Below are 15,718 nucleotides of genomic sequence, written 5' to 3'. Positions count from 1 at the left end.
TAATTTTAATATTAGCATGATGCAAAATGTTTTAAGTAATCTAAGATCAGATTTTCAAACGTGGCCACCTTTTACAGCATGTATAGGGTTTGGGCGGAGAGATCAAAGCCCATGAGCCTATGCCCAAAGCCCACAAGGGCATTTACGCACAGAGAAAAGATAAAATTTTCCAGCACAACTGTGGCAAAAGGTTACACAAACTCAAGGTCTACAGAAACCTCACTGAAATAAGCATCAAATAAGCATGGCCAATTTCAGCAGGAGTCTTGTGTAAATCATTTTGGCTCTTAAAGGTATAAGACTTCTGTTTCTTCTCCCATAAAGCCAGTAGAACTTTTGTCATTGACTACAGTGGAAAGAGAGCAGATTTTACCACGCACTGAAAATCTGCCTGTTAAAAGCTTAAGGTGCATAATTTCTGTTATAGTCACTACTCATGCTTTGCTCTGACCCAAATTTACTTTGGTGTAAACTACTCCAGAGTAAGGGTTTTTGGGCAGCCATCAACACCTGGGGATTATGGAGCAGATTGGCACCCAGTTCCCTACAGCCCTGCAATGGGCCCCTGCCACCATCGGGGGAGCTCCAGGCTCCTTCTGGATGCTAGCCCGGGAGCTGGCAGGGAGCACTGGGCCAGAAGACAGCCGTCTCTTGGGCCTGGGGGGCTGCCTGCTGCTGGGGTGGGGACAATGTCCCTGTGCCCCGGCAGCAGGGAGCTCCTGGCCCTGGCTCTCCAATCAGGGACATGGGGCTTGGAAACAGCTGCAGGGGAGAGGCAGATCCCAGGTCCCTGACCCAATCTGTCAGTGGGACAGGTAGCAGGGGGTCAGGGGCAGGTTCCAGCTAGCTCCAAGCTGAGCAGGGAACTGTCCCCATGCAGGGAGCTCCCAGCCCCTGTTCTGGGACCATAATTGTGATCGTGGAGTAGGGACTGGGAACAAGCTCCCAGCCTGTTCCCAGCCCCAGTTCTGCAATTTTGGAGCTGGGCTTGGAACAGCTTCCCCTGCCCCTGCCAGCAAGGAGCTCCCAGCATCAGCTCCACAGTCATGGGGCTCAGGCTGGGAGACCCTTACCCCCCAGCCTGAGCCCTGCAACTGCAACTGCAACTGCAGGGCTTGGGCTGGGAGGTGAGGGTCTCCCAGCCCAAGCCCCACGGCTGCAGAGTTCAGGCTAGGAGATAAGGGTCTCCCAGCCCCCTGCTCCCTAATCACAATGGCAAAGCAGGAGCTGAGATATAAGCATCTCCCCACCCAGCATCTCCCACTCTAGCAGCAGGCAGCTCCCAGGAGCAGGAAGCTTTGTCCTGCCCCCTGGTGGATGGCTTACTGGGAACAGATTTTGCTCCAGGTCGAGCATCTACACAAGCGCTACTATGCTGTTACTAATCCCGAGTAAATTTGCTACTTGCATTTGCAGATTAAGGAGGTTTACTGTGAAGCAAGCATGTGCATGTGTAGACATGTTTACTTCTCAGTAAACTACACTAATATGAAGTTAAACATCTTGTGTAGACATTCCCAGTGAGTAGTGCATGGCTTAAATCCTATACAACACTAAACTTCACTCTGAATATTTTTTTAAGGGGGCACGAGGGCACTGGGAAATCAGGAACTGTTGAGTAAATTCTAATCTTGGCTCTGCCAGTGACTCAATCCACGTAGGCTCTGGCAACTGTCTGCCACTTGGAACACAGCATTCATATCAGCTCACATTAATATTGTATAAAGTGCACAGGGTGAATATAGACTAAACAGGGTCTAGATCAAGCACAATAGTAGTGGCCCCATATAAAGGCCCCCCCTGTCTTTTTTTCTCTCCTTAACTGGAATATATTCAAATACATCAAATTGAAAAAAACCTTCCTTTCATATAGTGCCCTGCTAATCTTTTAAAAACTGACAGGCAGAATATCGGGCATCTTATTTGTCGCAGACCTACTTCAGAATGTACAGTGCACAGTGTACAGTATTTTTAACCCCTCTGGCTTGACAATATTTTCAGTGAATGGTTTTTCCTTTAGAATCAAAAAATGATTTCTGTTTGAATGATCTCTTCTGGGAAATGTAAAATAAAAAGCGCTTCTCTCTGACCATGAGACTATTCTGCCATTATGTTTGTTTTCATGTTAAAGTTCAGCTCCCTTAACTGAGAAACTGAATTCAATTACAGAGTAATACAGAAAAAATATGCGACAGGGAAGCCAGATCAGAAGGATCTCAGTGAAAACTTGGCAGCTACTCAGGGACTTGCACATATGATAATGGAATGCAACAAACTTTTTGAGGTGAGTGAAGGACTCAAACAGCATTATTCATGGGGACCATGGTACAGAATGGAGCCCGCTGAAGTATTTATGGTTTATGCTTATATTTTCTCTATCATTTTAGCTTTGAGGTGATAGTTCTTAACTTATTTATAAATGTGTTTCATTTGAAGTTTATTTAGCCCATTTTTTCAGGACAGTCTCCTTTAATCTTTTAAGGCACTATTGGTAACATCAGCTAATTACTCTTGAGGAATTTTCACCAATGTATTTGGTTTGAAGCAATTTTACTTTATAACAAAGCAGTTGTGATAACATTTAAATAGTTATATGCTTCCAGAGCCTTACTGAAAAATAACAAGGGAGCTGACACGCTTTATTCTTTATTCAGTGTAACAGAGTTATAATCACCCAGGACTTTACAGGTGTTAATGGAACTACATATCATTCATTTCCTCCCACACCAAAAACACAAGTTAATATTCTTTGAATTAAAGGGATTCCTGTTCGCAACATGAGGACTTTGATATAAAGTTCAGCAGTGTGATTCTATCCCATAAAATGCAATGTTATTCAGACTGGGTGCATCTACGTGTGCATTTAAGCACAACTAAATTTAATGCACTTAACCTAATGCATATTCAGTGATTTTTGGCAGGTGTCTACATGCGCAGGGACCTGGCACTAAAGTTACTTCCAAGTCCCTGCAGCCCTACCATGCGCCTCTAGTGGCTGGGTAGACCCATCACTAAAGATAGTGCCGGGTCACAACTACATGTGCATTAATGTGCACTGATCTACATCAGTGCTTCTCAAACTATCTGATGTGGTGGACCGGGAATTTTTTTTCCAGTGGGCCAGGGGCTACACAAATATGCGACCGCCTGTTTCTTTCTCTTTCCTCACCTCGCACGACATGACATCACCTGGAGTGTTGAAACGTATGAACTGTGGCACTATGACATATCAATGTTATGCTTCTGAAAATATATTTCTTTCTTTCCTGGCAACTCACTGCAGACCGGCCAGTCCGTGGACCACCACTTTGAGAAGCACTGCTCTACATGACATATTTAATTTTATTACAAAAAATATTTTCGGCATGATTTGTGTTTGCATAGTGTATATAGAGGTGATTGCATAATAACTCAAAAATGAATTCTTTGTCTTGTATATTGTGTGTGGGGGGTGTGGTTATGGGGGGGTGGCACAGCAGCAGGTGGGGGCAGTCAATGTGCTTGTGCCTGGTGCTGGTGCCCAGTGGGGTGCAGTTCCAGCCAGCACTGCACATCGCAGCAAGGGGTACAGTCCCTGCTTGGCAATCTCTATCACTGGCCCTCCCCGCAGTGCATGCGCAGCCCCCACACTTGTGCAGCACAGAAAGGAAGCCCCACATACTGGAGTCAGCTCCCTTTACCACTCCCTGCCATGCACATGCAGCCCACGCACTCACATGGCATGGGAGGGAAGCTATACATGCTGAAGCTGATTGCCTTCCCTGTTCCCTGGACCAGCATGGCAGGGAGTGGCACAGGCAGCCAGCTACAGTGCATGGGGCTTTCCTCCCATGCTGCAGTCCCCCCCCTGCCACTTTCCTACCTGCTGCCTGGAGCAGGCAGGGCTTGGGGAAGCTGAGCAGGTCACTGGCAGCTACAGCAGCAATCCCACCAAGATGCTGCCTTCTGGCTGGGCTGGGCCCTTCCACCTATGGGGGTGGGAGCAAGGCGCAATAGGGTATGTTAGGGGGGTGTATATGTGGGTGCCTCACTCCCACCCTCATGGGCAGAAGGGCTGGGTAGGGCATAATTCATTGGTGGGCACCGTGGTCTGGATGAAAGGGTCTGGTGGACCCGATCTGGTCTGTGGGCCATATTTTGCCTGTCCCTGGTGTAGATGCACCCACTGATTTGACTATTTCATTCTAATACCTTTGTTTCTCAAGATTAATGGAAAATAGCACTGAGTATTTTCTTTCATAGACTGTACATCCATTTTGCTTGTATACAGAATAATTCATCATTCTGAGAAACATTTCTCTTTAAAGGCAGTTTTCAAAATAAGTGTTTCTACATTCTTCCTGCTTTCTTTGGAGCAGGTCCCACATGACATGGTAGCCCAATCTCGGAACTCCTACGTGGAGGCTGAAATTCATTCTCCAACACTGGAGGAGCTAGGAAAACAAATAGATGAAGAAGGAGGAACTTACCAAATGTACATTGAAAGTCTGCTGCAGAACCTTCAGAAAGAAGCGAAAGAAAAATTCAAAGGCTGGATCACCTGTCCCAGTATAGAGAGCACAGAGCTTACCTACAAAAAGGTAATTTGAAGATAAATAATAAATGCAACTGATCATAAAACAACTTCCCCATTTCAACAGAGAGAGCTTATCACATGACAAAATAAACACACATTATTTTTTAAGTCTTCCGAGACAAATAAGCAATTTTTTTTAAAAGAACCTGCTAAAAAGTCCTAATAGTTAATAAAAGTGTAACAGGATTACCATTTACCTCTGGCATCCCTAGTGTGGGCAACAGAAGCCAGACTGAGGTCTCAAAACACCTAACAGAGAAAGTAGTAAAGCAAACCATGGAAACAGAGAGAGAGGATGAGGGAAGAGAGGAAAAACATGTTATACTAGCTGAGTGAGCTGATTATGTGAAGAATGGCCAACTTTCCTGGCTATCTTTTTGCCTTCTGTAAACAATTTAGTGGAATACAATAGAGAAGGCACAAGGAGGTTTGGGAAATTCTTATTTAAAATAGGCACAATATAATTTCCTGCCTGCTCTGCCTGGTCAGTCCTGCAAAGCTATGGAATCTTGATATCTCTGATGTTAATACAGAATCACATAAAAGTAGGGACCACTGGATGTCATCTAATTCAGCCCCCTGCCTGATAGGCCCATCCCTATCCAAAGTATCCCGTATAAATCTTTGTCTAACCTATTGCTGACACAATCAACCCTGTCCTACAGCCACAAGGCCTATGCAACAGGTAAGACACCCTAAACTTCCATAGGTGAAGCAGGGGACAAGGGTGGCTATGTCCTGCTGCTGCAAGGTTTCTTAAAATGCTCTTGAGAAATCTAAGGAAGAAGGCCATGCCCCCTGCTACAGAAGAAGCAAAAAAATCCCCACAGTCTGTACCTAGCTGACCATAGAGTAAATTTCCTTCCTGATTCCAAATGTGGTGATCGAGTCTGACCATGCTGTTGTTACCACCCTATTCAGCACAGTACTGTCCCTCAAAATATCATCTTGGGCATGCTAGGGTTTACTCCAGCCTGCAGAGCAGAATTCAGGGTGAGTGAGCAGCATTTTTTATATGAAAGCCTTTCCACCACTACTATTTTGGAGCCACTGAAAGAAGAATCTTTAGATATCTAGGCACAAGAATGAGCCACCAGGTCTACACATTCCACACCGATTATTTCTATTGCACTGATTAGTGAGAGGGGCACACCCTCAATTCAGAGTACCTTTATAGCCTTCTTCCCTGTTGAACATAAGATTCTTTGCCAGCAACCAGTCCCTCTATCTACCTAGGGGTTTTTTCCAAACATTTCCCATTCCCTGGCTTTTTCTCTGACCCATGTTCCACTTTCTTAAGATATTTGGGGCAAAGACTTATTCACATCACACTATATAGAGTAACTCTAGTGCCATCAGGAAAGCTACTTCAGATTTACATTGATCTTAGACCAGAATTTAATCCATTGTTTTAAGTGCCGCAGAGGTGTATTTCTGTACAGGAAAATAAATAACAGTGAATAATATTATCTCTAAATATAAATGGTCCAAAACTTTATCTTAAGCATATGCTAATAGTCCCCTTCATGAATTCTTGATTCATTCTGCAGTGAGCATATATTCATAGATCCAGCATTTTCATTTTCTCTTTACTTCAGGTGGGGGATGGGAACCCACTACGGCTTTGGAAAGTATCAGTTGAAGTGGAAGCACCCCCGTCAGTCGTACTAAATCAGGTGCTAAGAGAACGTCATCTTTGGGATGAGGACTTCTTGCAATGGAAGATCATAGAGACTCTGGACAAGCAGACAGAAATATACCAATATGTTTTGAACAGCATGGCTCCCCATCCCGTCAGAGATTTTGTAGTTTTAAGGTAAGCGAAAGGTAATTCTCCAGTGTCTTTCACATTGATGTTAAGAAGATCTGTACTTACCAATATCTATCTTTAACATTTACACACTTGCATATAGAGAGCACACATGCCATGTACATTTGTGCTACAGTGTATTATTCCTCAAAGCAAATCACAGCTATGTACTTACAGCACACTGACCTTTATCTGAATGGTAGTGTTAAAGTGATGTTGTAGCCACAGTGGTCCAGGAAGTATGCAAGAAACAAGTATTTCTTAGAGTGATATTTTTAATCAGACCAACTGCATAGTTAGGATTGAGTTATACAAGTTTCTGATGCAAAACATTTTTCTTCAGCTTCTCTGACTCCATCCCAACTATGCAGCTGGTCCAATAAAAGACATCACCCTAAGAAATCCCTGCCTCACACTTTTCCTCAAAGAAATTTGAGCAATACTCCTGCAGCTCACTCTTATAAAACTAGATATGTTGTTCTTTCTGATAGCAATTGATAGCAATAATGGCTGTTTCACCTATCTGTGTTTGCTGTCAAAATAATACAAATACAACCCAACTCTCTGGGGAAAGGGTCTTGTGACGGTATAGGAGTTTTAAGAGCCCCCAAGAAAGGAAAAACCAATCAGGACACCTTTTAAGTTAAAGCTGCCAACTAACATTTAAAGTTGGAATATGTGTAGACCGAGAAATTCCATTGCTTGAAAACCAAAAACATTTAAGTCTGTCAATGGGCAGTAGATAACTACTCTAACATCTTTCTAGTTCACATAGGCTCTCAAATAAATATGGGAGTGAATTAACACATTGGGCATTCCAAAGAGGATCTATCCCTTATTCATTACCCTCCTGGGGAACCACCATTATTGGTGTAGAGATGCCAGTGGAAACATCTTCATCTGTTCAGTTAAAGAGCTCTTAATAGATCTGTCATCCATGATTCTGTCTGGTCCCTTTTTGAACCTGGTTATGCTGTTTGCCTCTACCACCTCCTGCAAAAATGAATCCTACAAGTCAACTAAAGCCAACTATGTATCGTGTTTAAAAAAAAAGTACTTTCTCTTGTTAGGTTTTAAACCTGTCTCCTACTAATTTCAGTGAATGCTGCAAACTGTAGTATTTTGGGATCTACACTTCTCTGTTCACTTGGTCCACAGCATTCAAGATTTTATAGACCTCTATTCTGTCTCCGCTCAGCCTTCTCCTTTCGAAACTGAAGAGTCCTAGCCTTTTCTGTCTCTCTTGTTAGGGCAACTGCTTCATATCCTTGATCATTTTAACTGCCCTTCACTGCACCTTTCCTAATTCTACAACATCCTTTTTGCGATGAGAAGACCAGAACTGCACACAGTATGCAAGATGTGGGTACATCATAGATTTGTATAATGGCATAATGATATTCTCCTTTTTTTTCTATTTCCTTGTTAATGATGCCCAACATTTCATTGGCTTTTTTGGTTGCCACTGCACACTGAACTGATGTTTTTAGAGAACTATATACAGTGACTCCAAGGTCTCTTTCCTGAGTCATAACAGCAAGTTCAGAACCCATCATTATGTATGTACAGTTGAGGTTAGTTTTCCCTTACACTTGTCAAAACTGAAGTTCATCTGCCACTTTTTTGGTTCACTCAGCCTGGTGAGATTCTTTTTCAGCTCATCTCTTTCAGCTTGGGATTTGACTACCTAGGATAATTTGGTATCATTTGCAGACTGTATACCCCCATTTCCAGGTCATTGATGAAAACGTTAAACAAAATTGAGCCTGGCAGAGCCATGCAGGACCCTACTTTTGACCTGCCCCCTTTCTGAAAATTGAACTATGAGCCCTACTCTTTGTTGCCTATCTTTTATCCAGATCTCAGGCCATAAAAGAACCTTCTCTGCAATACCATGCCAATCATTTTTTAAGATTTTGTTGAAGGACTTTTTTGAAAGTTCAAGTATATTATGTCAACTGGGTCCCCCTTGTATACATGCTTGTTAGCATCTTTGAAGAACTCCAGCAGATCTGTGAAGCAGGATTTCCCTTTACAAAAGCCATGCTGACTCTTCTTTGGCAGATCATATCTATCCATGTGACTTCTGGTTTACTTCTTTATTATAGACAGTACCAGATTACCTGGGATGGGAATGAGGCTCACGGGTCTGTCGTTCCCAGGATCACCTCTGGAGCCCTTTTTGAAGATGGGCATTATTTTGGCAACCTACCAGATATCTGGCACAGAGGCTGTTTGCAATGATAAATGACACACTATTGCCAGTAGTTCTGCAATTTCACCTTTGTGTTGCTTCAGAACTCTTGGATGGCTACCGGTTGGGCCTGGTCACTTAATAGCAGGGGTTGTCAACCAGGGGTACGCGCACCCCTGGATGTACTTGAGAAGGCCCTGGGGGGTACACGTGGGTGGGCAGGGACAGAGCACCACCATGAACCATCCCGCACTACCGCGTAGGTGCCACCAACCCACCTGGACACTGGGGGCTGGGGAAGCTTATACATGGTGGCTGCCACTGCTCTGCATTCAGCTATGCCCCTCTCACCCCCCGCTCTGTGTCCGGCCACCAGGGGTACACTGATCCAAAAGGGATGAAAAACCCTGACTTAATGGTATTTATCAATTTGTTCTAAAACTTCTGCTGTCACTTCACTGTAACGTAACTCTTCAGACCAGTGTACTAGGAAGGATTGTTCTGGCATGAGAATTTCCCCAGTATTTTCTGCAGTAAACATCAATGCAAAAAATTCTTATAGCTTCTCTGCTATGGCCTTTTCATCCACAAGTGCACTTTTTACACCCCCGGGATCAAGTGATCCCACAAATTCTCCAGCTGATGGTCTGTTTCTGATGTATTTTTAAAAGTTTTTATTATTAACTTTAGCAGCTTTTGCTAGAGGATACTTAAATTCTTTTGTGGACTTGCCTTTTTTTGCTTTTACACATAACCATTTGTGAGATATCCTGTTTTCCTTATTTGGACACCTTCCATTTTTTGAAAGATGATTGTTTGCCTTGAGTGGGCTCCTTACCTATGCTCTTAAACCATACAGGAGTTTTACTGGTCCACATAATACTGTTTTTGATTTGTGGCATATACTTTAACTGAGTCTCTAATATGGTATTTTTAATTGGCTCCCAAGCTGCCTTCAGGCCTTTTTGTCAGCTCTTTTTAACTTCTTTTTGCCTAGTTTCATCATTTTCATGCAATTTCCTTTCCTTAAACTGCATATTGACATAGTGGACTTCTTTGGCTTACTCCCACCTAGTAGGATGTTGAATTATGTTATGGTCACTATTAGAGACTAGCTCATTAACACATACCTCTTGAATTAGGTCCTGTTACTCGGGATTAAGTCTAGAACTGCTTCTCCTCTTGTGGGTTCCAAGATGAGTTGTTCTAAAACACAGTCATTTATCATGTCCAGAAATTTTATTTCCACATCTTGCCTGGATGAGGTGTTGATCCAGTCTGTGTGAAAATAGTTGGAGTATCCCATTATTATTGCTTGACCCCTTTTAGCATCTTCTCTAATCTCCCTAAGCATGTCATAATCACCTTCACCTTCCTGACCAGGTGATCAGTAGTAAAATCCTAGTATTTCATTATTTTTATTCAAGTATGGAATTTCTACCCACAGAGGCCGTGTCCACATGTGCATGGACATTTGGTTCCACGTGGACAACTAGCAGTGGCACACCTTGTGCCACTGCTAGTTGTCCCCAGGGAACATCTGTGCCACGCGCATTCTGCTGGGTAGCAAGTTACCCTGGGTGTGGTGGGGGAGGCGGGGGGGAGCACTGTGCTGCCCCAGCAGCCTTACCTGGGGTCCTGGGGGCGTCCTGGGGCTGCAGCAGCAACAATCCTGCCACAGAGCTTGGCTGGCAGTGGAACATGGCTCCAGTCAGCCAGGCTCTGGTTTTGAGTGTATGCTGCCCCTACATGCACTGCTCCACCTTTTTTTTCATACCTGGATATCCAGGGGTCAAAAAGAAAAAACCCATCCCACTCCTTTGCAGCGTGGAGACATGCAGTATGTGGCACCGCAGATGTGTCTGAGGCACCACATATCACACCGCTGCGCTTGTCTGGACATGGCCTGTGAGTCTCTGGTAGTTTTCCTTTTAGATAAGATTTTTATACTGTGACAGTATATACTAGCCTTAACATACAGTGTCACTCCTCCATCTACATGTCCTATGCTGTCATTTCCATATAATTTGTAACGTGTTATAACAGCATCCCATTGATTGTTATTAAACAAGTCTCTGAGATGTCCATTATGTCGAAGTCACCATTTAATGCCAGGCATTCTAGTTAAACCTTGAGGTTAGAGGCCCTGTTCAAGAAGAGGGGGCTCAACCCTCCTCCTCTTGGGGGAAGAGGGGGTTCAACCCTCCTCCTTCTAGAGAAATTAAAACTCACATCCCCCATGACTGTTAATGACTAGCACATCTCTTTCTGCAAGCATTAAGTGGCAAGATTTTAATGATACCCACTGTCATAATTAATCTGTTTCAAGGGAGAGACTGGATCTAAAAACTAGGTATGAATTCTGTTGGATGCTTTCCTGGAGAGATGGTTTAGTTAATTAGTGAACTCTCTGCAAAAGTTACTTAAGGAAATTCTCTCCTGTTTTCTCCCTGATGTGTTCATAGAAAGTACAGACCTTCCTGATGCCAAAACTTATTTATCCTCTGCTTAAACATTTAGGGCACCTATACATATGCCCAATGCCTGCTCCAATGCATTCTAATGAAAGCACCCCTGCCCAGCCTCATCATGGAGCATTTGTAAAGACACCCTTTTACCCTAAAAGTAATATTTCCTTTTTTTTTTTTAAATGTGTTGCACCAGGACATGGAGGACAGATTTGCCAAAAGGGATGTGTATGCTAGTGGCTGTTTCGGTGGAACATGAAGAGGCTCCTTTGATGGGGAGTGTACGGGCAATTGTGATGGACTCTCAATATTTAATAGAGCCTTGTGGCTCAGGAAAATCCAGGTTGACACACATCTGTAGAATTGATCTCAAGTAAGTATCATATCTGCAGAGTGCAGATCAATGATGTCCCTCAGTAAACCAAAGAGCACAAAGTTAAGTTCAACTGGTTTAACTGGAAAGGCCAGTTGTGCCTTCCTAGCAGAGGGGCAAGGTCAAAAAGGCACTTTGCACTTTAGAGTGGGAGATGGTGAGATCTGTAATAGTTTGAATGTTGAAGTTCACCAGTTTTGAGCCAGCCCCTGAGAAGGCTCTTGGACTCATACAGTTAAACTTCACAGCAATGACAGAACTCCTTTATGCTAGAAATGCAAAGCTGGTGACAGTGGCCTTCATCTTTGAGCTTAAATGGTCTTTTAAAGTACTAGAGGAAATGGTGTACCATGAACATAAGTACAGGACCTTGAACTTGATTTCATAGTTTATAGAAAGCCAGTTGATGGAACAGAGGACAGGTCTGATGTGCCTGAATTGCAAATGAGACATTCTGTCTATCCCAAGCTCACCACCCCACCACTTCATGCAATGCAAATACAGTGTAATTGCCTTTGGTACACTTCATGCAACATAAATTTGAGTACTGCATGGGAGAGCCTTCAAAGTACACTTATGACTGGAACAAATAGCTGATTGCCCCATCAGCACTGTGGGATTTCCATGATGCTGCAGAGTAAGGCATAACATGTATGGCCATCATCCTCTCTGAAGCACAGTTTGTCAGTAATTTCATTTCTTTTAATTTCTTCAGGGGCCATTCCCCAGAGTGGTACAATAAAGTTTTTGGACATCTGTGTGCAGCAGAAGTTGCCAGGATCAGAAACTCATTCCAACCCCTGATTGCTGAGGGACCAGAAACCAAAATCTGAGTAACAGTTCCAGGAAGGTTGTAAGCATAAGTCAGGATACAGTAGAGAACAGAAGGACCTGAGGCAAAGAACTCATTTGATTAAGGCTGCAGTTACTGGCTGGAGAAGGGTGACCTGAAGTCTGTGCAGTGGTGAAACAGGAATTTTACAGGAAGACACTTTCATTCTGGAGGTGTTGCTCACCTACTACCTTCATTTCCATTACTGAAGTAAACATTTTTTTTAAAGAGCTTTGATCACCATTACTTCAAAATGAATCTATTACCATTACTTGTGTTGAATAATTCTGATATTTAAAGGCTTCTAAGAAGCATATTTTATTTGTAAATAAACAATGTACAATATGTATGTATTTATCCATATATTATATAGGGTTGTATGTATAAAGTAATTATTTTGTATATAATTTAGTGCTTTCTAACAATCACATTCATCCATTTGGACCATATATGTCTGTCACTTGTTTCTCAGTGTTTCAATGCTACATAAACTGTATTTTCTTATTATCACAGGGCTATATGATGTAATCTGTGTGATACCTAAAGAATTGAATGCTTGGTCATTCTCATGTTTGTTTTGTGTGTGATGTGTCTAGGTTACAAGAAGGTACACAGAGTTCTGTGTAGGGAGTTTGAAAGGAATAATGTGGGAAATAAAATGCTAATGCAGACAGTGTAGCCAGGTGCACAGTTTGAAGACTTCACACTGTTCAGCAGGAAGTTTGTGACTGTATAATATTCTTTGAAAACTTGCTGTTGCCTTAAACAATGAAATATTTGCAGTTACACAGCCTTGCTCTTTGCAGAATTCAAGGTACTTCCCATAATTTTGGGGAAGTAGAAGGGAATGTTGCAGATAAGGTAAAGAGTAAGGTTCTTTATTAACTCAAATTGGTAAGTTATGGAGAGCCACCAGTGTTAAATGTTTCTTTTAGACCTCCGGCTAGGCTCTAAACAAGTACTTAAAGCTGTTCTTTCATTCTTCTGCCAAGATATTTAATTGTTTAGCAAAGTCCAAAACAATGTTTCTTATAACGGACTGAAAGGTGCAGATAACTCTCTTTTTTATACCTCCACGTAGAAATAAACTAAACTTTTTTTAAAAAGTTGTTTATGCATTTCAGAAAATTTAAAAGCTTAAAAATGAAAACTAATTCTTGAAAAAATGCTTATTTAATAACAGTAAACATTTTCATATTATGTGTTGCACTATCTTCATGCCATCATCCCTGCTTCTGTTGAGAGCAGTGGGACCAGGATGTGCCCCTGGTTAAGAGGAGTAAGAGCCATTCAAGTTGACTAGAGCATTTCATTTTCAGGGACTTACTATTTTGCTAAATGAGGAATGCTTTAAAATGCTGAAAATTAGTTGAAGTTATCTTTAAGACGGGGTTTTTTTTAACTAACGTAAGACCAAAAATGTAGTTGTATACATACCAGTCTGCTAACACAGTTCTCCTTCATTAGTAGATTTGTTCACCTTAATCTTATTTATTGCTGCAGAAGCTAGCTTGGTTATTCAAGATACATCTTTCAGTTCACTTTTTTAAATGTATCCCACAGAGATTTATTGAGAGTTTGATTCAATGTGATACATGTTTTTACCAATAGCCATAGCATTTTGTACCATAATTCAGCAACCTGTTTTGAAGAATTAGCGTCTGCCAGTACTTTGAAACTGCTTAGATTAGATCCGTGTTGTGATATTTGTCAGCAATGTGCAATTGTCAGTTTTCTGTAAGTATTAGAAATGCAAGTACTAAATTATCTGCATTTGCCTATATGTATCATAAGATATCTGGATACCACAGTAACCACTCTGACCCTAGAGATAGACAGTTACAGAAATGATTGCTCAAGAGGACAGAATTTCATACTACATCCTATTATTAATTTGTCAAAACCAGTTTCCAGCTGGCAGCAATTGTCACTACTGTAAGCTCCAGAGGAAAGCAAACTTCCCCAATGCGTATAGCCATAGTAGCAGTATCCTAAAGCATGAGATTTTAATGCCCTTGTATTACCTTAGCTATCATAAATAAATAGGCATTAATGGACACAAAATTAACCAGGCACTGGGAATGGCAATTCTGTAAATTAGAAGTAAACCATTTGGGAAAGCAATTAAAAAAAAAAAAAAGTTAGCCAACTACAATAGTTGTTTTATCCCAACACATTAGCAGTTGGAAGGTTTTCTCAGTCCACCTACTGTACTTACCAAGATCGTAGACTAACCTTTCATTGTTGGGTGCCTCACAATCTTTGTGGATGTACTTGCAGCATCTCTAAGCCATGTATCAGTGAAATACATTTTCTGTAAAATTGTGCATTTAGACACTACCAGTCAGATACTGCAGTATTTTGTATCAAGTGTTATGTTGCCATTGGAAATACACTATGATAGTTACATTTTTTAAACATTATACTCATATTAATACCTCATATTTTTACCTCATTTGTTGGTATCAGTCATCAACTGTAAATAAATAACTGCAGAACTGAATAAATTTGCATACACTAAAAATTCTCATTTCCTTTAATTGTGTGTGCTCATTCTCATACGCAGGTACAGGATACAAATTGGGCACAAGGAGACTTGTCTTCCCTGCACTGAAGACTGCTACATAAAAAAAAAAATGAAATGCTTATAATCAGAGTAGGCCCCAAGGTGACATACTTTATTTTTTTTTTTTACTGTCTGCAACCATACAAGGCACCTCACAGAAAATAAAGATGTTGCCCATGCCTCCGAAAGAAGGCCACTTCTTTAAGGGTTTGTCTTGAGGTCCACATACTCAGAGATATTTAAGCGCCTACCTTTCATTGAATTAAAGGGAAATTGAGTACCTAAACAACTTTGGAGACAGTGTCCTTTGAACCTTTCTCTTACCTTGCACCCAATCATTTAGTGATTAGTCAGCAGAAAGGTGAAGGGCCTAGATCCAATTTTTTTTTTAATCGACTCAGAGCAGGAACTTGAACCCAGGGCTCCTACAACCAGCAAGTCTTCCGGCAACTGTACTATTGCCATGGGCCTTATTCTGTCTCTGTTTTGCATGGGCTGTGCCCTAGCACTGAAAATGCCTAAACTTCTGCTGCTGGGAATGTGCAGAACCAACAGAGCCTGAAGTGCTTGACACCTAACCTGTGATTGTGATGACTGTGCCCCAGCAGGTTTCACAAACACCCTTTCTGCAGGGCCTGGTCTAGTACATGTTCTCATAAGGCAAGAAATAATTCCCTCCCACTGCTTTTAAGCCAAAGCCTAGTAGTTAATGTGTTTACCCAGACTGTGTAGGAGATACAGGTTCAAATTACCTACTCTTATTTCCTTACTCTAAGATGAGTGCCCTAACCACTAGGGTAGAGCCATTTCCCTCTCTGTTCTTGTCTGGACCAATGAATATTTCATGAATCCATAAAAAGTGGAACAGCTCTAGGTGGGAAAGTGTAAGAGCACCTTCC

General features: G+C 41.9%; 1 protein-coding gene across 4 annotated transcripts in view; it reads left to right on the top strand.

Moving 5' to 3' along the window:
* STARD13 (StAR related lipid transfer domain containing 13) overlaps positions 1–15,392 on the top strand; it is a 591,561-nt gene extending 576,169 nt beyond the window's left edge. For 3 of the 4 annotated variants that reach the window (XM_019524484.1, XM_019524483.1, XM_019524482.1), the window contains 5 exons: positions 2,170–2,284; positions 4,359–4,580; positions 6,175–6,392; positions 11,245–11,421; positions 12,137–12,468. In XM_019524484.1, coding sequence (XP_019380029.1) covers positions 2,170–2,284; positions 4,359–4,580; positions 6,175–6,392; positions 11,245–11,421; positions 12,137–12,254 — 850 coding nt within the window. In that variant the 3' untranslated portion in view covers positions 12,255–12,468. Of the gene's footprint in view, positions 1–2,169; positions 2,285–4,358; positions 4,581–6,174; positions 6,393–11,244; positions 11,422–12,136; positions 12,469–14,819 lie in introns of those variants that run through there. The other variant, XR_002098906.1, reaches the window with a different exon arrangement.
* The last annotated feature ends 326 nt before the right edge of the window (positions 15,393–15,718 follow it).

The sequence above is a fragment of the Gavialis gangeticus genome, unplaced genomic scaffold (genome assembly GCF_001723915.1).
Source record: "Gavialis gangeticus isolate Ggan-Ray unplaced genomic scaffold, GavGan_comp1, whole genome shotgun sequence".
Classification (NCBI taxonomy): Eukaryota; Metazoa; Chordata; order Crocodylia; family Gavialidae; genus Gavialis; species Gavialis gangeticus.
The sequence above is the reverse complement of the archived record's forward strand: the minus strand, read 5'-3'. Positions and strand labels throughout refer to the sequence as shown.